Source organism: Geotrypetes seraphini, chromosome 3, assembly GCF_902459505.1.
Source record: "Geotrypetes seraphini chromosome 3, aGeoSer1.1, whole genome shotgun sequence".
Lineage (NCBI taxonomy): Eukaryota > Metazoa > Chordata > Amphibia > Gymnophiona > Dermophiidae > Geotrypetes > Geotrypetes seraphini.
In genome coordinates, this window is record NC_047086.1 from 201702928 (window position 1) to 201730115 (window position 27188).

The 27188-nt window shown below is 45.4% G+C and overlaps 2 protein-coding genes across 8 annotated transcripts in view; one reads left to right on the forward strand and one right to left on the reverse strand.

The window, feature by feature from the left end:
- Positions 1–7668, reverse strand: part of SENP1 (SUMO specific peptidase 1) — a 311959-nt gene extending 304291 nt beyond the window's left edge. For 4 of the 6 annotated variants that reach the window (XM_033935400.1, XM_033935401.1, XM_033935397.1 and 1 more), the window contains exons 1-2: positions 6847–7177; positions 2588–2637 (exon numbers count right to left, since the gene is read on the reverse strand). In XM_033935400.1, the coding sequence (XP_033791291.1) occupies positions 2588–2591 (4 nt within the window). In that variant the 5' untranslated portion in view covers positions 2592–2637; positions 6847–7177. Of the gene's footprint in view, positions 1–2587; positions 2638–6846; positions 7178–7481 lie in introns of those variants that run through there. The other 2 variants (XM_033935398.1, XM_033935399.1) reach the window with 2 other exon arrangements.
- The window catches only part of LOC117356327 (ATP-dependent 6-phosphofructokinase, muscle type-like), a 240359-nt gene continuing 220500 nt past the window's right edge, over positions 7330–27188 (forward strand). The window contains exons 1-2 of one of the 2 annotated variants that reach the window (XM_033935393.1): positions 7330–7684; positions 15380–15407. The gene's annotated coding sequence lies outside the window, so the exon portion shown is untranslated. Of the gene's footprint in view, positions 7685–12612; positions 12672–15379; positions 15408–27188 lie in introns of those variants that run through there. The other variant, XM_033935395.1, reaches the window with a different exon arrangement.

Sequence of the window (27188 nt, forward strand, 5' to 3'; positions counted from 1 at the left end):
TTTTTCACAGAACAGACTCCACTGGCTCTCTAAACAATATGCCTTACCACCAGAGGGTAAGGCTTACTGTTGAAGCACCTCTAGAAAAATGTTGGGGAGGTGGAGGAAAGGGGAGGGGGAGGGACCCCACTTGAGACCTGCCAAGTTTGACATCCCCGAGGTTGGACGGACCGCCAAACCCAAGCTCAGTCCGGCAACAAAAAGGGACAAAACTTCCTAAACAAATTCCAATAGCCCTACCAAGGGAGATGGGTACAGCTCACTACACCTGCTGGAGACTAGTGCTGCCTGATTCAGGAAAAAAAAATTTCGATTCGATTCAGCCTATTGAATTGGTTTTTCGATTTGATTCGATTTTCCTGCCCAATTGGGTGGTTTTGTTTTTGTTTTTTTCAAACATCCTGGTGGGTTTATTTTACAGCCTCTTCATCCCTTTGCCTTCTCCTAACCACACTGGCGCTGTGGTGTAAAAAAATAAACAAACAAAAAAGACTTTTCCTCTCTCTGTTAAATCCTAGCTCACGTTTGCGGTCTAACACCAGCTCTGGCAGGATACATGTTTCAAATCTGACATATTGTAATCACAAAACAGAAAATAAAATTAGTTTTTCTACCTTTTGTTGTCTGGTCATTATTCACATTTTGTTGGTCTCAGGCTCTGGTTGTCTTCTGATAACTTGCTTGCCAGGGTCTCCTTCTTTCTCCCTGCTAACCATCCATCTTCCCTCTCTGTCCTCCCCTTCCGTTTCTCTTCCCTCCCCAGGAGGACTGGCATCTTTCCTTTTTTTTCATCTCCCTCCACAGATCCACCTTTTCTTAATTACCCTTTCATCTAGCATCTCCCCTTCCTTCCCCACCACCCCAGGGTCCACCATCTCTCCCTTTCTTTTCCCAACTACCCTCCTATCCAGTATCTCTATCCCCCCTCCACACCATCCCTTGCATCCAACTTCTCTCCCTTTCTATTCCTTCCCTCTCTAAATCCCATTATCTATCATCTCCCTCCCTTTCCTCTATTTTCAGACCCATTTCTTCTTCCCCAAAGTCAGACATATGCACATCTCTTTGAAGCCCCCCTTCCCTCCCTCCATGTACTTCTATACCAGGGCTCCCCTCCCCTGAAGTTCTGTCCCCCCCTTGAAGGCCTGCCTGTCCCCCCCCTTGAAGGCCTGCCTGTCCCCCCCTTGAAGGCCTGCCCCCCTCCTTGAAGGCCTATCCCACTCCTGAAGACTTGTCCCCCCTAAAGGCCCGTCCCCCCCTTGAAGACTTGTCCCCCCCTTTGAAGGCCTATCCAACCCCTGAAGGCCTGCCTGTCCCCCCCAAAGGCCTGCCTGTCCCCCCCTTGAAGGCTTGTCCCCCCCTTGAAGGCCTATCCCACCCCTGAAGGCCTATCCCACCCCTAAAGGCTTGTCCCCCCCCCTTGAAGACCTGTCCCCCCCTTTAAAGGCCTATCCAACCTCTGAAGGCCTGCCTGTCCCCCCTTAAGGCCTGTCTCCCCCTTTAAAGGCCACCCCCCCCTTGAAGGCCTATCTGTCCCCCCCTGAAGACCTGTCCCCCCCTTTGAAGGCCTGCCTCCCTCCCTTTGAAGGCCTGTCCCACCCCTGAAGGTCTGCCTGTGCCCCCCCTTGAAGACCTGTCCCCCCCTCTTTGAAGGCCTGCCTGCCTGTCCCACTCCGAAGGACTGCTCACTCCCCCCCCAGGAAGGCCTGAGTGTTCCCCCTGGCCTCCCACTGGGGTCTGGCTTCCCCCCCCTGGCCTCCCCGCACTGTTTACCTTCCAGAACAGCCTGCAAACAAGATCATGGTGCTAGCGATGTTAGTACTGCTTCGAAGCTGTTTCCTCCGTCGCGGTCCCGCCCCTCCTCTGACATCAGAGGAGGGGGCGGGACCGCGATGGAGGAAACAGCTCCGAAGCGGTACTAAGATTGCTAGCACCGCAATCTTATTTGCAGGCTGTTCCTGGAAGGTAAACAGTGCGGGGAGGCCAGGGGGGGAAGCGGAAGGCCAGGGGGGTGGAAGCCAGATGCCGGGGGGGGGGGGGGGGAGCCGAGAGCAGCACTTCCCGACTGACCCTCCCCCCTCGCCCTCTAAAGCAGGTGCGGCAGCTGCCGCTCCTGCTTTAGGGGGAGAGAGGGGAGGGTCAGGCAAATCGGGAAGCCGATTATTTTTTGTCTGAATCAATTCGAATCGATTCACCTGAAGTGAATCGGTGAACCGATTCGAATCGTGAATCGGGCAGCAGAACTGGAGACTAAGAGAACACTGAGGTAATTAGGGAGGGGGGGGGTCACATGATATATACAGTTCCAAAGTTTTGTCTCAGACTCTACCTGCTGGTCCTGATGAGATATATACCCGCTTGTAAGATTAACCCTATGCTGGTCTGGAGAGTTGCTAAAGAAATCAGAATTTAAGAAAGCATGGAAGTAGTACATTGGATCTTTAATGGAGATAAAGGAGCAGTAGATGATATGGATAGGTAGACTAGACACATCGTATGGTCTTTATCTGCCTTCATTTTTCTATATTTCACAAGAATTGAAGCATTATAGAATTAATATAAAAATTAGTAGGACCAGAAATCTTACCCATATTGAGTCCGTTTACATTGCTAGCATCATCAATCAAGATCTGGATTCTGGAGAGAAATAAAAAACATACTTAACATATGTTAGAGGTGTGTGTTAGAGTGAATATAGACTGTATCTGAATTCAAGAAAACTTGGGACAAGCACATTGGATCTCTAAGGAAGAGGAAAAGATAGTAGATGGCATGGATAGGTAACTAGATAGCAAAGCCCCAGAGAAAAAAACCCAAACCCAAAAAACCAAGGAAGTGGGGACAAGTCCAAGAAAAAAACAAACCCAACTCAACCCTAGGACATGTACCGTATTTTCACGCATATAACGCGCGCGTTATACACGATTTTACAAACCGTGCATAACCTTGCATGTTATACGCGTGAGCGCGTTTTACAACTTTTTTTTTCAATCCGATCGGCATCCCCCCTGCGAACCGGCATCCTCCCCCCCTACTCACGTCACCCCCCCTCCCCCGCGATCCTACATTCCCCCAGCACCAAACATCTCTTACCCGATTGGGCACCGGCACCAGCACCAATGCACAGGACGTGCCAGTGCCCGAAGATCCTCCCTCGTTGGTTTGGGCTGGGCTGGGTGGTGCGGTGCAGTGCAGAAGAGCTCCTCCTTCTTCCTGCGCCGGGCTGGACTAGGCTTTGAGCATTTGCGCATGCTCAAAGCCTTCTGGTCTCGCTCTCTATCTCGGAGAGAGCGAGACCAGAAGGCTTTGAGCATGCGCAAATGCTCAAAGCCTAGTCCAGCCCGGCGCAGGAAGAAGGAGGATCTCTCCTGCACCGCACCGCCCAGCCCAGCCCAGCCCAGCCCAACGAGGGAGGATCTTCGGGCACTGGCACGTCCTGTGCATTGGTGCTGGTGCCGGTGCCCAATCGGGTAAGAGATGTTTGGTGCTGGGGGAATGTAGGATCGCGGGGGAGGGGGTGACGCGAGCGGGGGGGGGAGGATGCCGGTTCGCAGGGGGTATGCCGGATCGGATTGAAAAAAAAAAGTTGTAAAACGCGGGTAAGCGAGCGGGGGGGGGGGGAGGATGCCGGTTTGGAGTAGGCGGGAGGAGGTTTTAGCATGCGCGGTATACGCGTGTGCGCGCTATATTAAATTTTTTTAACATAAATTTGTGCTTCCCGCGCGCTATACCCGTGTGCGCATTTTACACGGGTGCGCGTTATCTACGTGAAAATACGGTAAATTAGACATTGATAAATGGCTAAAATAAAGAACCTGACACTAATAATAATATTTATCATTTCTATAGCACTAAAAGGTGTACACAGCGCTATACATTTTAGCATTCAATAGACAGTCCCTGATCAGAAGAGTTTACAATCTAATTTGGACAGACAGGACATTTTGGGGTTGGGGAGTTTCTGGCAGAAGGAATGTTACAATGGGTATAGGTATCTGATAGTGAGTTAAGAGTTGAAAGCAGCTTTTAGCTTGGATTTGAATACTGCTAGAAACAGAATATGTAAGTCAGTAAGAAGAGTCTGAACTATATTCATAAACGGATGGGGAGCCAGTGAAGTGATTTGAAGAGAGAGTTAATGCGAGCATGGCAGCTCTTGAGGAATATGAGTCAAGTTGCAGCATTTTGAACAGATTGAAGGGGAGAGAGACGGAGGATCTGAGAGAAGTACGTTTCAGTAGTCTAAGTGAGAGGTAATGAGAGCGTGGTTAAGGATTTTGGTAATATTATAGAGGAGGAGGCGACAGGTTTTAGTGATTTGTTGTATATGACAGCAGCCATTCAGGGAGTGACGTGGGACCAGTCAGGTGCGCAAAAAGCTCCCGCCTGCCTTGTGCGCTGCTTTGCAGCTGCCGCAAAAGATCAGGAGGCAGCCGTCCAGCGAGGGAAGGGCAGGAGCATGGAAAGCTCCTGCTGATACAGCACTGGACTGCCAGAATTAAAAAAAGGTACTGGGGGATTGTTATATTCGCTCCATAAGACGCACCCTTATTTCCAACCACTTTTGGGGGGAAAAAGTGTGTCTTATGAAGTGAAAAATACATTGAGCCAACACAACATAATATACTATCCCAAGACACTTTCAATCTAAGGTCTTTAACAGGTGGAATTTGCGATTCTATAAGCCCTGCAGATCGAAGTTGACGAGATGGAACATATGACAGAATGCTCTCAATCAAACATTTTGGGGCCAAATTATGCAAACCAGTTCAATTCACTTGCTAAATTATTTTTCTTGTATATTGTTCTCCCTAATAACCAACACTGCCCTCAAATAGAGGACTTTAATTTTAGAGCAATTCTCTTGGGCCAATACAACAGAATATATAGTTGCTAGTTGATTGTAAGGCTGGCTTTGTCCGTAATTGGCACGTGGTCCAAAATATCAGGAAAATCCTAGCATCCACTGAGGCAGTTCATCATAAGGGAGAACAGACCCTGATAATTAGCTTTGATGCTGAGAAAGCATTTGACCAGGTCCGCTGGTCATTTTTATATAAGCTTCTCTCTCGGTATGATATTGACGGCCTTTTTCTGGATGTGATGAACACCCTTTACTATGACCCTCAGGTTTCCATTTATGTTGGTGGACTGGGCTCGGCTCCTTTCTCCATTTACAATTTTCTGGGTCTGATATTACAGAAATCTTTACACCCTGCTCCCTTAGATGTCCTATTTGGCGGTTTCTTATCAAAAGGCCAAGGCCTATTAATTCAAAAGGCCTATATTGTTGGGAAAAAATGTATACTGCAGCAGTGGGTTCAGTATGTTCCTTCATTGTTTTTGCAATGGGAAAATTTGATGCATCAACTATTGGTTAGAGAAGCTAAGGATGCTTGCTTAATTTATAAAAGGAAGAAGAGGTTTTTGTTCATCTGGGAGCCATACTTTATGGCACTTCCTACCAGAACTCATACCTTAGTTCTTAATTATGCTAACTTATAGACCATATACATTCAATCCTTCTTATTAGCAATCCCTCATATCTAACTCACTTTAGATAGGGATGGGTGGGAAGGGGGGTTGGGGAGGTTTTTATTTTTATATACAGTCTAGACTCTTCAGTTTTTGTTTTTTCTATTTTGCATTGTTCATAACTGGAATTTTTCTATCTGAGGGTGGGGAGAATTAGTGTTCACTTTCCAGGGACTATAAGAAACCAGGTCCTTGGACAGTTATGGTTTTGGAGTTTTGGGATGGGGTTAGGAGAGGGGGTGAAGAGGAATGGGAATCAATATATTGATTACTAGCGCAAATTTCCCTATTGTAGATGTGTTTCACAAATAAACCGAACCACAAATGGAAACTACCATAATTACTTTTAAAAGCAGTTTTCATCTTTCATCTAAACAAGATCATGATATGCTTTAGAATTTTATAAAAATATCATATATATTGTCAATGGATACAGGCATGCTATATAATTCCCTTTGTGGAGCTGCATAAACAAATGAGACAAACATTTTGACTCATAAAAAAGGGATTGAAAAGCAAACTATATCACAACCTTAAGGATCTATTGTAAAGCCAAAAATCTCACAAACTAATATCTGGCTAGTCTACTACTATTACTACTACTACTACTATTATTTCTAGAGCACTACAAGACATACGCAGCGCTATACAGAGTCAAAAAGGAGACAGAGCTCATTCGAGCAGGGACTATAATCAACAAAGACAGGCAGGTTGCCAGGGTAGGGATTATTGTTAATGGGGACTGTTAAACTGCTGGCTAGGATGGTAGGCACTGGGGAGCTGGATTACGAGTTGGAGGTTCTCTCAAAAAGGTAGGATTTTAGGTGAGAAGGAGTGCGACACATGGGCTCAATCAAGATGAAAGGAATTAAGTCTGGAATTAGCAGTGGAGAAGGGTACAGATAAAAGTAACTTTTCTGAGGAACGTCTCAGAAAGGCATGTAAGGAAAGACAAGCGATAAAAGATACGGAGGGGCTGCAGAATTAACATACTTGTCGGTTAGTACTAGAACTGTATGCCAAGGCGGATAGGAAGCCAGTGAAATGATTTGAGAAGAGGGGTAATGCGAGTGTAGCGAAGGTTGGCAGCAGAGTTCTGTATAGATTGCAGGGGGGGGTCTCATAAAAAAGGTACTGAAAAACAAACTATACTACAACCTTAATTCTCTGATGTAGAACTAAAATAGCTTATAAACGCATATCTGGCACGCTTACTCTTACTAGCCCTACATGAGCGTTTGTCCCATACCATGTCTTTAAATGTTCCACATCCTAGAGTTGGGAAACCAAGAACAAACGCTACAGACTTACCCAAAAAGTCATCAGGCAGCAAAGACGAAGACAAGAAGCAAAGTAGAAAATAAAAAAGGCCTTATCCATCAGAATATCACACTGTCAGTAGTGAAACTGGGAACAGAAAACACATACACAGAGAAATTAGCGCCAAACCCTAGTCCAGCACCTCTCCTATTGTTTTCCATTCACAAGATGTGACATTACCCAATTGCGCGCGCGCGCATAATTAACAAATGTCCACACAAATCACGCAAATTTGTGTGAAGCTACCGGTTCTGCTGGGAAACAGCGGTTGCTTCCAGGAAGGCTTTGGCCTGCAGACCACCTGTGACGTTACCGACTCACTACGCACGCGCGAAGAAGCACCGCCCTACTCCCACAAGCAAGACACCCGCCTCATCAGTTCCATTGCAGGGCTGAAGTGTTGTATGTAAACGAACTCCCGGCCCGAAGCCACGCCCTTTCAACTCGAATTTTTAAAGACGGCGGCGAAATCAAAGAGTATTATGGTCGCCGTATTCTGGAAATGCCGAACTGGGAAGACTCGTATAAAATGTAAAGCTTGCGTTATTTCTTTCTCTCTGCCGCGGTCCCTATCACGTTTTCGGGCCAAGGCAGCGATAATAACATGCAAGCACGAGCTGCAGCACCTTCGCGCTCACTCGTCTCCTCCTCTCAGAGGTTTTCCCGGGTCCCTTCCCTTCGAACGCTACTTCCCGTTGTGGGCGGGGCTCGATAGTATTTTGCAAAGAAGAAACGGAGCCTGAAAGTACTGTGGCACGCGTTAACTTGCTGTAATTATTGTCTCTGCCGCTGGCTTTGGCAATGTGACGGAGCTACAGCGGGAGTGAGGGTAGGGGTTTGACTTTTATAAGGATTTACCGGGTGACTGTATTAGCTTTGGTTTAATTAAATTGGTTCGTTGCGCAAAGGCAGGTGTGGTCCAGGACACAGTTAACCCCGATAAGGAATCGCTCCACTACAGCGTGCGCTCTAGGTATTAGAGAATTACACGGGGGACAATTTTTTTTCCCGTCCCGGCTAGTTCTTTTCCTGTCCCATTTCTGCAAGCTCTGTCTTCATCTTCGGAAGCCTCAAAACACTTTAAAATCATTAGTGTTTGAGGCTTGTGCGGTTAAGGCAAAGTTTACAGGAATGGGTCAGGTATAGTAACAAAGCTCTCGGGGATGGGGAAATTGTCCCCATGTCATTCTCTACTCTCGATACACCTTAGCTTTGATTTCTCATTAGGAGTCGTTTAGAGAGAGCAGACTAAGCAGGAAGCAAAAACAATCATGTATTAGCTATGAAAAGTGGCCAAACTAGTTTTCTTATACAAGAAGATGAATTAGGCCTGCGTTGTGTTAACTCTTGATCTGAATTTTAAAGAAACTTTTGAAATAGTGATTCCCAAACCTGTGCTGGCCATTCAGGTTTTTGGGATATCTGCAATGAACATTTGAGAAATGTGTATTCATTGTAGCTACCTGAAAACCTGATATGATTTGGGAACTACAGTATTTGTCTATAGCATTAGAAACACAAACTAGCAAATCGGGGCTGGCAAGCTTTATCATGACTTGGTGCCTACAAGATGAGTTCAAGTTAAGGTTTTGAGTTGGTTCCATCGAGGGGTCTGTAACTCAGATGTTTGGGTAGGTTAAAGTGAAGTGGGATGGGACTAGGTTGAAAAATAAGGTTTGATGGGACAAATTTAAATCATTGTGGTCAAGACAAGTGTGATTATGGGGGTATTTCTCCAACAACAATTTATTATTTCTATAGCGCTACCAGGTGCATGCAGCACTGTACATTGGACATGCAAGAGACCTTACTTAATAGAGATTACGCTGGCTTTGTGGGGGGTTTGGGGGTTGTAACCCCCCTCATTATACTGGAAATTTAACTTTTTCCCTGTTTTTTAGGGAAAAAGTTAAGTTTTCAGTATAATGTGGGGGGGTTACACCCCCCCCAACATGGCAGCGTGAGGCAGCGCGATCCCTATTAACTAGAGTGTGGGGGTTCCCCCCACACACCCCCGTCAGAGCCCTTTAAAATCAGGTTTTCTTCAGCGCGATTAAGCCCTGCACTCGGTTGTCCACGCGCCTTTGTCTTCGCGCGCTTTTGACCCATCACCGATCAAAAGAGCTTACAATCCAATTATGACAGACAGCTAGGCAGCATTCCTTCTTTCTCTTCCCCAGACATCTAGGATCTCCTCTCTCTAGCTCTCTGTCCCACTCACTCTACCATATCATCCAGAATCTTATAGTTCTCTCTCCACCTGCCATGCAACATCTCATTCTCTCACCCATCCAACATTATGCCTCTGTCTGTCTTTCTTCTCCTACTATCTAGCATTTTTTTTCTCTCTCCCCTTCACTCTTCAGCCATTTCCTCCCCCCCACCATTCAGTATTGCCCATTTTGCTTTCTCACCACGATCTAGTTTTGTTCCTTTCTTTTCCCTATGCCCCACCTAGCATTTTTTTCTGTCTTCCCCCTTCACTCTTCAGCCTTTCAACCCCTCCTCACCATTCAGTATTGCCCATTTTGTTTTCCCACCACTATCTAGCTTTGTTCCTTTCTTTTTTCCCCCCATGCCCCACCTAGCATTTTTTTCTATCCCCCCGTCACTCTTCAGCCTTTCTCCCCCCCTCACCATTCAGTATTGCCCATTATCCCAGTACAAGCAGGCAGCATATTCTCAACAGTGGGTGACATCACCGACGGAGCCCCGCAGCGGACAGCCTCGCAAGCAGACTTGATTGAAGATCTTTGTAAGAGCTTATGAGTGTTGCACTGTGCATGCGCGAGTGCCTTCCTGCCCGAGTGAGGACGCGCGTCTCCTGTGAGGTACCTCAGTTCAACATTTTCCGCGGAGCCGAGAAGTCCTCTTCAGCTCTGCAGCCTTCATTGCCTTCTCTCACCGCGGCTTTTTTTATTTTATTAAGTTGCTGTGCTCACGTTTCCATACGGATTTTTTGGTAAAAAAAAAAATTTAAAACTTTTATTTCTGGTTTTCTTTTTCTTCCGTCCAGCGGCCTTTCGGCCTAGGCCTGGCCGCTCACCTCGATCGATACGTCGGCCTTTGTTTTTTTCTATGTCCCGGACTCTTACCGGGTTCAAAAAGTGTAGCCAGTGCAACAAGACCATTTCAATCACCGATCCTCATAGTCTGTGTATTGCTTGCTTGGGTCCTGAACATTGTCCCGACGCTTGTTTGCACTGTGCTACCCTTCAACCTCTAGCCCTTCGTCGATGCCGTGCCAAGCTTCTCCAACTTTTTGGCACTATGGACCAACTGCCTGAGAAGGTCTCGACCTCGGCTTCGGGGATGGCCTCGGCTTCTAAGTTCTCGACCTCAACGCCAGCTTCTGCCTCCACCAAGGCCTCGACCTCAACAGCAGTTCCTCTGAAGTCTTTCTCGACAGGTAAGTCTCCTGTCTCTCCTTCAGGTACTACTCCTAAGAAGCCTCCAGAGTCCTAGGCATCCCAGGCCGTATCTGCGGTCCTGCCAGCCTGTTCTAGACCTCCAGCTAAGCGTGCCTCCAAGCATCGGCTGATTTTCTTTTGTTTTCGGTCACTGTGTTTTCAGTTATCTTCTTTTAAAGTTAAAAAAAAATATATAAAAGTTTTTTTCTTTCTTCGTCCGGTCAGCGGGCTTTGGGCCTAGGCCCGACCACTCGTCTCGTTAGACACGGACTTTGTTTTTTCTATGTCCTGGCCCCTTACCGGCTCAAGGTGGTGCTGAGTCGTTGGGCTCGGAGTGGGTAGGTGGTGTTCTGGTGGAGTTCCTTGAGAGATTGTGACTGCCTACAGTCAGTGGCAGTGGGGTCAGTAGCGGACGGATGGCTTCCCAGCAGGCGCTTCACAAAGGCGCGCACTAAGGCGCATGCGTCTTTGTCATGTGCCTTCATTGGCGCGCCGAACGCCTGCGCGCCGTTGGCGCTGTGCCTATTTATCAGGATCCTCTGCAGGTTCAGGGGAGGGACAGACCAGTGCTCCCACGCTCCGTCGAAGAGGGCCCCGATGTCTCCACTGCTCGCTGGTATCGGTGTAGGGGAAGAGAGAAGGAAACTCAGTGCTGCTGTGCCTTTTTGTCAGGATCCTCTGCAGGTTCAAGGGAGGGGCGGAACAGTGCTCCCACGCTCCGTTGAAGAGGGCCCCGATGTCTCCACCAGTATCGGTGCGGGGGGAGAGAGAAGGAAACTCGGTGCTGCTGTGTTTTTTTGTCAGGATCCTCTGCAGGTTCAGGTGAGGGGTGGAGCAGTGCTCCCACGCTCCGTCGAAGAGGGCCCCGATGTCTACCTAGGCCTTTATATGTGAAGTTCATGGAAGTAAAACTAAAAGGAGGACTGCAGAGATGTTGTACAGGATACAGAAACTTTGTGTGTGTCTACTGGCTATTCTAGTGACTAGAATAGCCAGTAGAGACACACATCCTACGGTTCATCTAATTATATTTCACAATAGGACCCCTGAGGAAGAAGTGTTATTGGAAACATGGACCGTGTCGGGTCTTGGTTTCCAACCAATGAGGACTGTCCTTTGAGAAGCAACGTTTTGACTCAAATAAAGTTCCTGTATCCTGTACATCATCTCTGCAGACCTCTTGCTTTTACTGTAATGAACTTCACATAAAAAGGCCTAGGCACACATCTCATAACCTTCTTATAGTGTATGGTAAGACCTCCATGACCCATCAAAAACCTCATCTATACACCACACGAATAGCCCTTATGCTTGCAGGTGTCGCCTATATGTAGGTACAGTGGGTTTAGAGTGGAATTTGAAAGGCTCACATAGTCCACCATAAGTGTAGAAGTTACAGTGGGATATGGGCCTAAGTCCCCGTCTCTATGGTTAACTACACCACTTACTAGGCTACTCCAGGGACCTGCTTGCTGATTTACTAGGATTGACTATAACATCTGAAGGTCTATAGAAATAATTAATAATAATAATAGTAGTAGTAGTAGTGGTATCATTACAGGTAGGTATGTACTGTTTCATTCACATCTCTGTGAGGCAGGAGGGAATCATTGACCTAAAACAAGTCTATCCCCAAAACAAGTCTAACCCCAAACATTTAAATTGTGCTCTGAACATTTTCTAAAATGTTTGATTATTGCAGAAAAATCCAAATCATAAACCCACCTATAACATGCCCCCTTGAGATTTTGACACATTGCGGACAAGCACAATAGAAATCCATCTAGAAAGAGGTTTCAAAAATAGTGAATTGGAAGGGTTTGGGGAGAAACATCCATCTGCCCCTTTATGCCACATTTTGGACTTTTTTTTTTTTAAATGAGTCCCATAAAGGAATTAGAAAAGGTAAAGAGAAGGATAATAAAATGAGAAAGGGGATGGGATGACTTCCTCTGAGGAAAGGCTAAAGAAGCTAGGGCTCTTGGGATGGCTGAGAGGAGATATGATAGAGGTCTATAAAATACTGAGGGGATAGGTAAACATGAATCATTTGTTTACTCTCCAAAAATACAAAGATGAGGGTCTACACAATGTAAATTTAAATTAAATTGGGAAAAATATTTTGTCACTCAACATGCAATTAAACTCAAATATTGCAAGATAATATGGTAAAAGGAGTTAGTTTAGCAGGGTTAGTTAAGATGGATATGGGAAAAATCCACTGATGGGATAAACAGCATGAAATCTGTTTTACTCTTTTGTGATTTGCCCAGGTATTTGAATCCTGGATTGGCCACTGTTGGGGAAACAGGATACAAGGCTTGATGGACCTTGATTGACATCCACGTGGGATCCCTACGAGGGTCGAGCTAAGGAACTAAGTCATCAGCACTCAGACTTAATGGGGTGGGTCAGTAGAGTGGGCAGACTTGATGGGCTGTAGCCCTTTTCTGCCGTCATCTTTCTATGTTTTTATGACCTTTAGTTTGTCCCAGTATGGCAATGCTTATTTACACCTAGGGTGTCCAACAGTCTCTTGATCTTGATAAACCTGGCAGCTCTGAATCAAGGACACTGTCATTGAAAGTGCATTAGATAAAATAGATCAGTGTTTCTCAGTTTCCTCAAGCCAAGTACCCCCTAAGTTTAACAAATGTCAACAGAGTATCCTCACTGAGGCTCCACCCCGACCCCATTCCAGACCCCACTCCCATAAAAATAGTACTAATTGTAATGCAATTTCTTCCATCCATTTTTCATATACACACAATATAATCTTATTAATGCATAATGGTAACCACAAAATAAAAAAATCCACAAAGCACACTGTATGCACAGTAAATATTATCATTTATATTCGGGGGGTTTTCAAAGAGGTCAAGACAGATGACTTTAAAATATGTACTGTCAGCTAAGTAACAACTATAGAAAAATAGACAAATACAGTGCAAAAATATGGTTGCACTTCTTTCTGACTGTGCATCCAATATTTCTTTCTTTCTGCCTCCTGAATGCTTCCTCTTCTCCGGACCTCATTCCCTTCCCCAACCAACATCTCTCTCCTTCCCATGAGTCCAACTTTTCTTCCTCTCTCCTTCACCTCTCTCTGTCCATCTGTCTTTCACTCATTCCCTCCCTTGCTGCAAAGGGAGAGAGAGCGATATCCAGAGTCTATCTCTCCCACCCACTCTACCTCCACATCCAACATTTCTCCCTCTTATCATCCCCCGGGTCATGTGCAGCATTTTTCACCACTGCCCATCAGCCACATGCCCATTTCTCCTATCACCCCTCCCTAGCAATATGCCACATCTCCCTTCATCACTATGTCCAACATTTCTCCCCCTTGCATCCCCTTCAATTTGTCCTTCTGTTCCCTCTCCACCACCATTTCTCCCTCTCATCCTTATTCCTCATGCTTCCCTACCTCACTCCTCTCTCTCAATGCCCAATTTTCCTCTTTCTTCCTTTCCCCATGTGCACCATCTTTGCCTCTAACAATTCACCCTTTCTATTACCTCCCTCCTATGAACCAAGTTAGTGCCCCCTTCATCCCTTCCTTCTGTGTCCCATGTTCATGTCCCCTCCTTCCTTCTGCATCCCGAGTTTGTGCCACCCCCCCCCGCCTTCCAGCCTTTGTCCCAAAATCTCCCCCTTTCTCCCAGATCATGTCCCCTCTCTCCCTTACTTGCGTGAGCAGCATTCGCTCCTTCTGCCTTCAGCAGCTCTTGTGACAGGGACATGAGGGCAGCAATTCACACACTGCACGTGACTGACCCACTAACTTCCCTCTGATGTCGTAGAAAAGGTTTCCAGGTCAGCTACATGCAGCGTGTGAACCACTGGCTGCATGTCCCTGCAACGAGAACTGCAGAAGGAGGTAACTGGGAAACCTCCCCCGCTGACCTGGCTTTCCTCTGACATCGGAAGGAAGCCCACGGTTAGCTTTGACGAAGGGTAGAGGGCAGGAAGGAGGGATCCCTGGCGGCCAGTGCCACGTACCCCCAACAAGCAGCTCACGTACCCCTAAGGGTACACGTATCGTGTGTTGAGAAACACTGGAATAGATGAACCTCATGGATCTTAACTGTTCACATAAGTCTGTGTTCCACTGTTGCAGGCATGAGCAACAGCTGGGGTAGGCCACCATGGTCATGGCCCCACCAAACTTTGCCCAACACAGCATCAGCATCAAGAGAACTTGGGAGGAGAGCTAGAGATAGGGTTGTTTGGTCCCTTCAAGTAGTATAATGATATGCTGCCCCTGGTTCCAGGTAATTCCAAATAAACTGCTCTATTCATGATTATATGGAAAAAAAAAAATCCTTGGTCTTGGCTCCCAGGCCACAAGGTCATCAACAGGTTTTTAGGATCTAGTAATGATTATATATATGAGATTTGCATGCCTACTACCCCAAATATATGCAAATCTCTCTCATGCATAATTATTAGGGAATCTTGAAAACCTGTTTGCTTTCCCTTTCCTATTGCCATTGGAAGTTTAAGATCACTAAAAGAAAACCAGGACTGGATTATCCTTTTCAGGTTTACCTGTGGTCTGGTGGCAACAGAGGAAAACAAAGTATTTTGAAAGAAAATTAAGAAGCTAGATGAATAACAAATCAGCAATATTGTTGTTCATACCAGTCAATTAACTTTTGATCCTGATTTTTCTTGTGTTTATGTGATTGTATATTTGTCTGTTTTAACACTTATCTCTGAGGTTGCTAGGGATGTAGTCTAGGTACAGATCCTAGAATCAAAAGTCATTCATTTTTTGTAGAGAAACACAGTGAGAGCTGGTGCATTGATTTAATATCTAGTGGCTCTGCGTGTGCTGCCAGCTAGTGCTTTGCTATTTATGTGAGCTGACAAAGCAATTTAAATAAAACCTTTCTAATATAAGGTCAGACTTCCACATTAGCCAATGAGAAGTTTTTGTGTAAGGAGCAGCTGCTCCTAGTATGCTAATATAATATTCTATAAATATCAGAAGGGAAAGACAGCAAGTTTTGGTAATGTTGGCTTGGTTGGATCTCCCTATTGTTGTGAACAAACTTTTGATTCCAGTGGTTTTTACTGTGGTTTTCTTTACTCTTTTCACTTTTTTCCAGCTCCAGAAGAAAGAAAAGGAACCTACAGGTGAGTCTTCTCTAGATGGCCCTTTTACACAGGAGATGGTCTTTGGCCAATTACTTTTCTCTCCCTGTGCAATGCATAACTGTTACAGTATTGTTATACTTTGTGACCCTTCAGTGTCTGCAGTATAGATAGAAGAGACAGTAAATATTAAGGTACTGATCTACATTCCTTTACAAGTGCAGAAAATTTTTTAACTTTTTAGATGGTTTTATAGCCATTCAAATTCACATAGAGGCTCATTACTATAGAACTTTGTAAGTCTTTGTACTCTGAAAATAAGCACCATAGTTACCTTAGACTTTCATCAGAACACTTCAGCACAAGAGGCAAAAAAGTCTCAAGTTCTTCTGGTTTCATAAAAACAAGTTTGTAAATGTAGGGCCCCTTTTATCAAGCTGTGCTAGAGGTTTTTAGTGCAGTAAATGCTCTGATATTCATAGAATTCCTGTGAGCATGGGAGTGCTTACCTTTCTAGCCCGCACTAAAAACCTCTAGCGCAGCTTGATAAAAGGAATGGAGTACAGTTAGTACCTGTTTCCTCAGAAAAAAAAATTCCATTAAATTCTATGGGAAGAAGTGGGCTATATCTATGAAAGTAAATTAAAATAACTTGATTTTGTATAAGGCCAGTTGTTCGTATACATACGGCCTCTTTTACAAAGCCACGCAGCAACAGCCCCGAAGCCCTTTAAATCTCTATGGGCTTCGGGGCCATTAGTGCAACTTAGCTGCTAGCGCAGCTTTGTAAAAGAGGCCGATAGTTTATTGTCGCCTAGAACTTGTATAGGAATGTGCGACGCATAAATGGAAGAAATAAAAGAAAAATAAATAATACTGAACAGTTTAATTATTCATTGTTTGTAAATTATTTTAAATAAAAATTATTTGAAAAAAATCTAAATTCTCATACCTATATTTAAAGAGCCAAAAAATTTTAGCCAATTAGTTTCAAATTATAGATCGGTGTCGTCGATTCCTTTGTCTGTGAAGTTTATATAAGGCTTGTTCTGTACCCAGCTAACCCCCCCCTTTTTTTTACAAAACCGTGCTACAGTTTGATAAAGTGTGTGTGTGTGGGGGGGGGGGGTAAATGACTAAACATAAAATTCTGCATTCATTGGGGTTTAGATTCTGGCATTGTACAGAAATAATTTTGGCCTTAATTTTTGATAAAGCAATATCTATAAAGAGTGAAAACCATAAAAATCTTATTCTACAATTTGGTATTTCTTCCTCATTCAATCCGCATGATATTCTGCTTTCTGAACTAAATACCCCTCCCCCTTTTTACGAAACCATAGTTCGGTTTTTAGCGCTGGCTGCGGTGGTAACGGCTCCAAATCTAGTACTCAAAGGAATTCTATGAGCATTTTGGAACTGCTACCGCCGTGGCTGGTACTAAAAACTGCGCTATGGTTTTGTAAAAGGGGGGTAAAATTGGAATTGTTAACATTTTTAAATGGTTCATAGGCTTGTTACATGTGCCACTGTAACCGTGGTCTAATTGGGGAATTTACCTTTTTGGGGGAGGGGGATATTTTGACCATTTTGAGAAGTTTTATCAGCTCATTGTTGGGAAGGTGAAGTTAAATCATTTTGGATTAATCTAACTAGGTGTGCTAGGCTAGAGATAGATCAGAGTCCACTCCTCTGGCTGTTTATGGCTCCCTTTTTTCTAGCTTCATTAGGGTTTTTTTAATCACAGGTTATTGTGGTAAAAGTTCAGACGCTCAGAGTTCCTATGAACGGTGGAGCTTTTACCCCAGTGACTCGCGATAAAAATCTCTAATGCAGTTTGATAAAGGGGGGCCTATATTTTTTGACATTGTATTATATTCCTGGTAGTGAGTTTGATCTAGGTTTTGGGTATATTGTTTAGTAATTGGTGTGAATAATAATAAAGGAGGAGGGTAATTGCTTTTCTACATAACCTAGAGATAATTTTTTGTGTCATGAAACCTACATTTGTGTAACTCAGATGATTTGTGTTGCTGTGCATATGGTTTTGGTCCTTGTTGAATTGTATGTTGTGATCTTATTGTTTTAACACAGATTGGGTTCAGCTAGGCTAGATGTACGTATACGAGAAGGTACAAAGTTAAGCATCGTGGAGTTTTATCTACCAGTTGAAAAAAATCCCTGTGGTGTTCCTCAGGGATCTTTAATGTAAAACTGACTCATCAATTCCAGTGTTTTGGTACATATACAGTACCTTCCTCTGGAGTCTATGAACAAATAGATATATTGACAATATAAGAACAAAAAGATTTATAAAATAGTTATGTACATTATAAAAAAATACATTTATTTAAAAATATCATTATATATAAAATAAAAATCTCATATTAAAAAACCTCAAATATATAAAAAAGGAATTTTGTGTGAACATATATTGTGATCCGTGCAATAAAAAAGCATTTAGAGCATAAAAGTACCACATCCCAGTATAGAGAGAGAGTAAAGTATATCACACCTGAATTTAAAATGCTAACAACTTTAGGGATATAAATGTATACAAAAAAGTCTCGGCAATAAGCCTTAATTGATATTATCAAAACATACTAAGACACTTTAGAAACAGCAACGTCCAGTAAGAGAGCAAAATCACACCTATATTGACATGAAAAAAACAGGATTTGAACCACCAAATAGCTAAAAAAGAACCCCAAAATCTTTGTGTATCCACATGTTAACTGTATTATAAAAATCTAATGGCACCTTTGTTATTAAAAACTGAATGCAACAAAGCATATAGCGGCATTTTGTCTATTTTAACACTAGCTTTCAAAACTTTTGAAGCTAAATTAGATATTTCAAACTTAACAGCATTTTTCTCTGAACCACAAGAAATAAGTGCTAGAAGTGTGACAAACCGCTGGAAAACATTTAAACCAGAAGAGAGAAAATAACTTACTGCAGCATGGTGTAGTGTTTCACAACCTACATTGTTTCACTTCCAAACAGCAGGAAAATGGTTAGCACGTTTATTAGAAGTTTATAATTCGTGACAGGAAGATATTTAAACCAGGAGAGAGATTCACACCTCTGAAGTGGCTATCGGAGTCCAGGCCCTTTGAGTAGTCTTTATTTCTGGGACTTGGAGTAGCAGGGGTCCTTTCTTTGAAGGTATGTGGGATCTGGAGGACCACAGTCCCTAATGGTCCCTTTGTTCTTCTGTGGCACAGATGCATGGGGGGCATTACTCATAGTGAACCCACATTTAGCTCTAGTTAGTGTATATTCCAGTGCAATAGGGGGGAACATTCTAGACAAGTGAGTAGTATCTCAATGGCTGCGTGCCATAGTAACTCTACTCTACTCGGTGTGCTCTCTAGCTCCACCTACAGTTTTTCCCTTCTGCACACATGCCTGCAGAAGTGTGTTCTGCTCCCTCCTTTTACTTATTTGGTGTTTTTTGTACCTTTTTTCAGGATTTCTTTTCCTAGGAGCACTTATTCAGCTCTGCCTGATTGGAGAACACACAGACTTCAGTCTGCAGCTGACAGGCCAATCCCAGTGGGTACCTCTCAGCCAGCCTTCAAATGCTTCTGAGGAGTTCAGTCTGTCCCAGTTTCTCTTACTGCCAGACGAAGTTCAGCGCAAGCTATTGGGCATACCTAGGAGATTCGGCAGTGTCTTGCAGGGTGCCAGCTGCGTTCCACTCCTCTGCCCGTTCCTGAGCATGTCCGTCGGTCCACAGGGGTGGAGATGGAGTCTAGCTGGCATCCCAAAGATCAGTATCATGGAGGCATTCCATGTATGAGGCAGTGGTTTTTAGATTCTATCTACTGTAAGAGAGCTGTGGCAGGCTGCAGCACATTTCCAGCATTTCAGCACGGGTCACACCGAGTAAAGGCCGTCACAGCCAGTGAAGTGAATCGGGGAGGGGGGAGGTTGTATCTGAATTTCACAGTTTTGAAGGTTTCTGTACCTTCTTTTTCCCCACCTGAAAAATCCTAAAATCGCAATTTTTAATGTTGCTATATATGAACAATATCGCGATTTTGGTGCGAATTTCTTAATGACAGCCATCTTGGATTTTTAGCGATCAGTTTTTCAAAAGCTCCCTGCTTCTCCAAAACTCCAATTTTTGCCTCCAAACTTGTTGGGATGGAGTCCTTGGGCTCTCCTAATGTGGATTCATGCTAGGATTGTGCAAATTAGGCACTTTTGGAGTATTCATGTGTTGCTTGGTGCAGCCAGGAGTGGCAGCAATGCAAGACTTAACCTCTCCCCTGATACAGCAGGTGACTAGATGCTCAGCTAGCCCAGCAGGGCGGCTTATTTTGATTTTGGGGCTAGGCACGGCTGATGGTTCCGTGCACAAGGCTACGGACACTCTGCAGACCCTCCTGAGTAGTTTATAGACAATAATAACTACATCCCAATCGTGGTTCTCCGTGAACCATGTCTCTGTGACCACCACTAAATCCAATTCATTTTCTACCATTTCAACCTCTAGATCTGGAATTTTATTTCCCTTACTATGGGCATTGGTATATAGAGCTTTCCAACTATCGCTCTTTTGTCTCATTTCAATAATGGTATTTGATGCCTTATATTCCTGAGAGTTATTAATTACGTTGGGATATTTTACACCCATTCCCAGCACATTTAATTTAAAGCCCTCTTCAGTACATTAGCCAATCTGTTACTAAAGGCACTTCGTCCTTTTCTATAATAGATGGACACCATCTCTGCTGAGCATATCTTGGAAAATCATTCCATGGTCTTAAGAAACTAAAGCACTCCCATTGACACTAAAAGATCTCACTCTGAAGACAGTGTTTTTGGCTGAACATAAGAAGTCACTTTTTATTTTTATCACAGCTCTATAAATAAATAAAATTAAATATAATTATTGTGAAGTGTTCAGACCAATACCCATAAATTCAGTGATCTCACCGAACTGGGGTATACTTGGGACCATCATATCACTTCTCTTGTCCCTCTGCCAGCCTCCTTCATTTGTACAATACAATAAATCTTATTATGTGTACTTGTAAATAGATAGATTTCACTTATCTTGAAGAAAACTTCAATGGGCTTGGCATCAATCTCCTTAACTTCCAGCTGCGGTGAGATTAAAGTGCTTAAACCTTAAAGTGCTTTGTGCAATTTGCGCTTGCCAATGTCATCCGTGCTTGCTAAAATTAATTGAACTTAAGCCCGGCCCCCCGACTCGAGTTTCGGGTCCTTCGTCAGGAGGGGTCCCTGTTAAAAACACAATTTTAATTAAAACCTAATTAAAACTTAAATTTTGAAGCGGTACTAAGTCTCTATACATTATTATGAATCCCATACTGTTTGTCACATGGACCTAACTATTTAAATCACTCTTTTTTACATACCTGTAAGGCTTACTTCTACTGGGTTACCATCGAAAAGAGCACGCTGAGAATCTACTGCTTACATGCCTTATATATACTCCATTTTGTTTTTAGTCCCTCCCCCTATTATTACTGCTTTGGTGAATTCTAACCGGAAATGACGTATCTAGCTTACCGATAGAATTATAAGTTTAACCATTCGATTTCCGAATTAAGACCATATGGGTGCAAGGTATTTTTGTTGAAGATGAGACGACGTTCTTTTTGCAGCAAGCATTTTGTGATGTCCCCTTCTTGTAGATCTATATGAATCAAAACCGTGTACTTTAATTCCTCCAGAGAGTGAGACTTTTGTAGCCAATGGGCTACCAGGGGGGCAGAGATTCTTTCTTTTCGTATATTGCTTAGATGTTCAGTTATTCTTGTTTTTATTTTTCGACTGGTCTGACCAATATATGGGAGACCACAGGGGCACACTATATAATACACCATTCCCTGAGACTCGCAATTAGTGCCCGTTGATAACATAAATTTTTTCTCTCTGGAAGCTGGAAACATTACAAATGATTGCTGCAAAACATAACTACATAAACGGCAATGCCCACATGGTTTATGTGGGGGTAAAGAATAATTTCTAAACGACTTATTTCTTTTCTTATATTTCAACATCCCAAGTATACCCCAGTTCGGTGAGATCACTGAATTTATGGGTATTGGTCTGAACACTTCACAATAATTATAATTATATTTAATTTTATTTATTTATAGAGCTGTGATAAAAATAAAAAGTGATTTAATAATCATCACAGAATAACATTGTATATCTCCCCAGTGGTTGCCATCAACGGAACAGACCCTAGGTCCATCAAGTCCGGCAATCCGCACACGCGGAGGCCCCGCCAGGTGTACCCTGGCATAGTGTTAGTCCCCATATCACTCTAAGCTTCTCATAAGAGATGTGCATCTAGCTTACCCTTACCTATGTCACCTTAAGCCACTCATAAGGAGATGTACATCTAACTTACCCATAAACCAGTGGTCTCAAACTCAAACCCTTTGAGGGGCTACATTTTGTATTTGTAGGTACTTGGAGGGCCGCAGAAAAAATAGTTAATGTCTTATTAAAGAAATGACAATTTTGCATGAGGTAAAACTCTTTATAGTTTATAAAACTTTCCTTTAACAGTTAAAAGGAAAGATATATAAACCATAAAGAGTTTGACCTCATGCAAAATTGTCATTTCTTTAATAAGACATTAACTATTTTTTCTGCGGCCCTCCAAGTACTCTATTTTTATCCCAGGACAAGCAGGCAGGTATTCTCACTAGTGGGTGATGTCATCCGACAGAGCCCCGATACGGACGTCTCACAAGCATACTTGCTTGCAGAAACTCAGAAGTTTCGAGATGCCCGTACCGCGCATGCGCCAGTGCCTTCCCGCCCGATGGTCCGGGCGTGTCTCCTCAGTTCTTTTCTTTCCGCGGAGCTGAGAAGTTCTTCTTCAATTCTACGCTAATTGAAAACCCGTTTTTTTGCCTTCTATTGCTGCGGTTTTGAGTTCTTTTACTCTTTATCGTGTGTTTTCTTCATTTGGTTTCTTTTTATTAAAAAAAAAAAAAATTTCTTCTGGCGATTCGACCGGGTCGGCCGCGTGGCTCAGGCCCCGCTCCTTCGATCTTGCGGCGGAGCTTTTTCGGCCTATGTCCCGGCCAATTACCGGTTTTAAAAAGTGTAGCAAGTGCCAGCGCGCGATTTCGTTGACGGACCCGCATCGACGCTGCCTGCAGTGTCTTGGTCCAGAACATTTCCCGAAATCGTGCTGGCCTTGTTCCACTCTCACAGCACGTGCATTCAAGCGTCGCTGTTTTTTATGGGAGTCGATGTTCAAGATGGAAGCTGCTAAGGAACCCTCAGCTTCGACTTCGACCAGCGCTTCGCCTGCACCAGTGAAGTCTTCCGCCGCTTCTGCTGCACCGAGTCTCCTGAAGCCGGCTTCTTTAGTTCCGGCTTCGACTCCGCCTTCGGCTCCGGTGCCTTCCTCCGTCTCCTTGGATCAGGTACCTCCTCCTCCCATTCCACCAGTGGTTCTCAAAGTGCTGAAGGCTTCCAAGCAAAAGCACTCGACCACGAAGGAGCGCGAAGACTGTTCAGGAGGTCCCACTTTAGGTGCGGCTCCCTCCTTGTCGGCTTCGTTGCGGTCCCTTTTGGAGGCTCAGTTTGTCGAGCTCATGACCACCATGGGACCCAAGTTGATAGCCAAGATCCAGGGTGACCAGCCGGTTCCGCCTCCGGGGGGCGGACTGCCCCCTCCTCCTCCTCCTCGCCGTTCGCTCTCGCTCCTCGGCGAGGAGGAACGGCGATTGGCGGCCGGTCCCTCGAGGCGGGCCTCTTTTAGTGACATGCCCCCTTTAGAGCCCGTTACGCCTCCGGAAGAAGCGGTGTGGAATCCCTCTTCGAGTAATCAAAGCCCTGGGTATCACAAAACACAGGAAGAGTTCTTCTGCACTCCTTATCAGGCCTGGACTGCGTCTCGGGAGGCATCGAATCTCCCGCCTCTACGCTCTACTGCCTCGAGTCCCATTTACTCGGATGCTTCTGGGGACCATTCTAAACATCGCCGCTCTAGATCCCCTTCCAGGCACCGGGAGAGGCATCGGTCCAGGCATTCTTCGAGGCACTCCTCTCGACACTCTACAGTCTCACCGCAGAAGAAGCTGCCTCGTATGGGGTATTCCTCGTCGGATGTGTCTCCTCCTCCGGGACCGGAGTTCGAGGATCCCTGTGGCTCATATTCGCCCTGTCGATCGCAGGTCTCTGTGGATCCCGAGGCCTCGACTTCGTCCAGTCCGTCTCGCAGGCCTATGCTGGCGGACCAGTTATCCTTTTCGTCTTTTCTCCGGCAGATGGCGGATGACCTGGACATTACCTTGGACTCCGGTTCTCAATACTCCAAGGAATACCTCGACACTATGCATTTGCCTCATCCTCCTGCCAAGTCTCTTCGTCTGCCTCTGCACAAGCTCCTCGACCAAACGTTCATGAGGTGTTTTGAAACACCTACTCTATTCCTGCTGTTCCTGGCAAGTTGGAAACCCGGTACCGCACAGTTCATCACAAGGGATTCGAGGGCTCTCAACTCTCTCATCAATCCCTACTGGTCGAATCCTCCCTCAAGAGGTCTCATCCGTCCCAGGTGTATGCCTCGGTGCCTCCGGGCCGCGAGGGCAGGACCATGGATAAGTTTGGGAGGCGCATATACCAGAACTCGATGATGGCTTCCAGAGTTCTCAATTATACTTTTCATTTTGCCACTTATTTGGAGTTCTTCCTGCCTGTGCTTCGGAAGTTTACACCCTACATCGAGTCTCAGGCTCGGTTCGAATTTGAGGAAGTGGTTGCTTCGCTGTCCCAGCTTCGCCTACAATTGATGCAATCCTCCTACGATGCCTTCGAGCTTTCGGCACGAGCTGCCGCCTGTTCTGTGGCTATGCGTCGATTGGCATGGCTTCGGACCATTGACATGAACCCGAACCTCCAGGACAGACTTGCCAACGTTCCTTGTGCAGGGGCGGATTTATTTGACGAATCCATCGAGACCGTGACAAAGAAACTGTCTGACCATGAGAAATCCTTTCAGTCCATTCTTCGACCCAAGCCTAAGCCGACGCAGTCTCGTCCTTCTCGGCCGCCTTTGATCTATCAACGGCGTTATACACCAAGGCAGGCTCCGGCTGCGAGACAACCAGCAAAGAGACAGCCTCCACAGAAGGCTCAACAAAAGCCTCAGCCTTCTACTGTCCCCAAGGCTCCTCAGCCTTTTTGACTCTCTCTTAGGGAGCATAACCAACCTCGTTCTGCCTCTCCCTGTTTTTCCCATCGGGGGTCGCCTCCATCATTTTTATCATCGATGGGCGGCTATTACCACCTTACCATCATCAGGGAAGGGTACTCTCTTCAGTTCCATCGGGTCCCCCCTGACCGCCCTCCAAGAGAGTATCCTTCCAACTTGACTCAGACCGCCCTTCTTCTTCAGGAAGCTCAAGCTTTACTCCGGCTTCGAGCCATCAAGCCGGTCCCTGTGGACCAACACAACCGGGGATTTTACTCCCGATACTTCCTTGTTCCGAAGAAGACAGGCGATCTGCGTCCAATTCTGGACCTCAGGATCCTCAACAAGTTCCTGGTCAAGGAGAGATTTCGCATGCTGACCCTTGCTTCTCTCTACCCCCTCCTCGAGCAAAACGACTGGTTATACTCTCTGGATCTAAAGGAGGCCTACACTCACATTCCCATTCATCCGGCCTCTCGCAGATTCCTCAGATTTCGGGTGGGACATCTACATCTGCAGTATCGAGTGCTTCCATTCAGCCTGTCCTCGTTTCCCAGAGTCTTCATGAAGTGTCTGGTGGTAGTGGCCGCTGCACTCCGGAACCAGGGTGTTCAAGTATTTCCCTACCTCGACGACTGGCTCATCAAGGCCACCTCGGCTCCAGGGGTCATCTCGGCGACCCTAACCACGATTTGGTTCCTGCAGGGTTTGGGCTTCGAGATCAACTTTCCTAAATCTCATCTACAGCCTACCCAGTCTCTCCCCTTCATCGGGGCGGTTCTGGATACCATTCAACTCAGAGCATTCCTTCCCCCTCAGTGCATGGAGGCTCTTCTTCGTCTCTGCCAGTCTGTATCTTCTCGCCCGTCCATCTCAGCGAGACACATGATGGTTCTCCTGGGCCACATGGCCTCTACAGTTCATGTGACGCCTTTTGCCAGACTTCATCTCAGGATTCCTCAGTGGACCCTGGCTTCTCAATGGGCCCAGGTGTCAGATCCTTTGACCCAGCACATCATGGTCACTCCTGCTCTTCAGCAGTCTCTACTTTGGTGGATGACCTCTTCGAATCTATCCAGAGGTTTGCTGTTTCACACTCCTCCCCACCAGAAGGTTCTCACAACCGATTCATCGACCTATGCATGGGGAGCTCATCTGGATGGCCTTCGCACTCGGGGATTCTGGACCAGTGCGGACCGTCTCCATCAAATCAATCTTCTGGAACTCAGAGCCATCTTCAATGCTCTTCAAGCATTTCAACATCTGCTTCACGACATGGTGGTCCTCATTCGCACAGACAACCAGGTCGCCATGTATTATGTCAACAAGCAGGGGGGCACGGGCTCGGCCTCCCTATGTCAGGAAGCTCTCAGAGTCTGGGATTGGGCGATTCGCCACAACGCCTTCCTCAAGGCTGTCTACATTCAGGGGAAGGACACTGTCTTGGTGGACAACTTAAGTCGTCTCCTCCAGCCTCATGAATGGACCCTCCATTCCAGGCCCCTTCATCAGATCTTTTCTCAGTGGGGCACGCCTCAGATAGACCTCTTTGCGGCTCCCCACAACTTCAAGCTGCCTCAATTTTGCTCCAGGATCTACACTCCTCTTCGTCTCGAAGCGAATGCCTTTCTCCTGGATTGGGGGAATCGCTTTCTGTATGCGTTTCCTCCATTTCCACTCATTCAAAAGACTCTAGTCAAATTGAAATCCGACCATGCCACCATGATTCTGATAGCTCCTCGGTGGCCCAGGCAACCTTGGTACTCCCTTCTACTTCAGCTCAGCAGCAGGGAGCCATTCCTTCTTCCAGTGTTTCTTTCGCTGCTTACTCAGCATCAGGAATCTCTACTCCATCCCAACCTGCAGTCTCTCCACCTGACAGCTTGGTTCCTCTCAACGTAACTCCTCACCAGTTTTCCCAGGCGGTGAGGGATGTATTGGAGGCTTCCCGGAAGCCTGCTACTCGACAATGCTACTCCCAAAAGTGGACTAGATTTTCTTCCTGGTGTGTTTCTAATCGTAAGGAGCCTCAGCGAGCCTCCCTGTCTCCTCTATTGGACTATCTTCTACACCTGTCTCAGTCTGGACTCAAGTCTACATCCATACGAGTCCATCTGAGTGCTATTGCGGCTTTCCATCAGCCTCTACAAGGGAAACCTCTCTCTGCTCATCCAGATTTATGAAAGGACTTTTCCACGTCAATCCTCCTCTCAAACCTCCTCCAGTGGTTTGAGATCTCAACGTTGTCCTTTCTCAACTGATGAAACCTCCTTTTGAGCCTCTCAACAAGGCTCTGCTGAAGCTTCTCACTTGGAAAGTGGTTTTTCTGGTTGCCCTCACTTCTGCTCGCAGGGTCAGTGAGCTTCAGGCCTTAGTGGCGGATCCACCTTTCACAGTATTCCATCATGACAAGGTGGTCCTTCGCACTCATCCGAAATTCCTGCCTAAAGTGGTCACTGAATTTCATCTCAACCAATCCATAGTTCTACCTGTGTTTTATCCAAAGCCTCTTTCTCATCCTGGAGAATCAGCTCTTCACATTCTGGACTGTAAACATGCTTTGGCTTTCTACCTGGATCGCACCAAGCCACACAGAACTGCTCCTCAACTTTTCGTCTCCT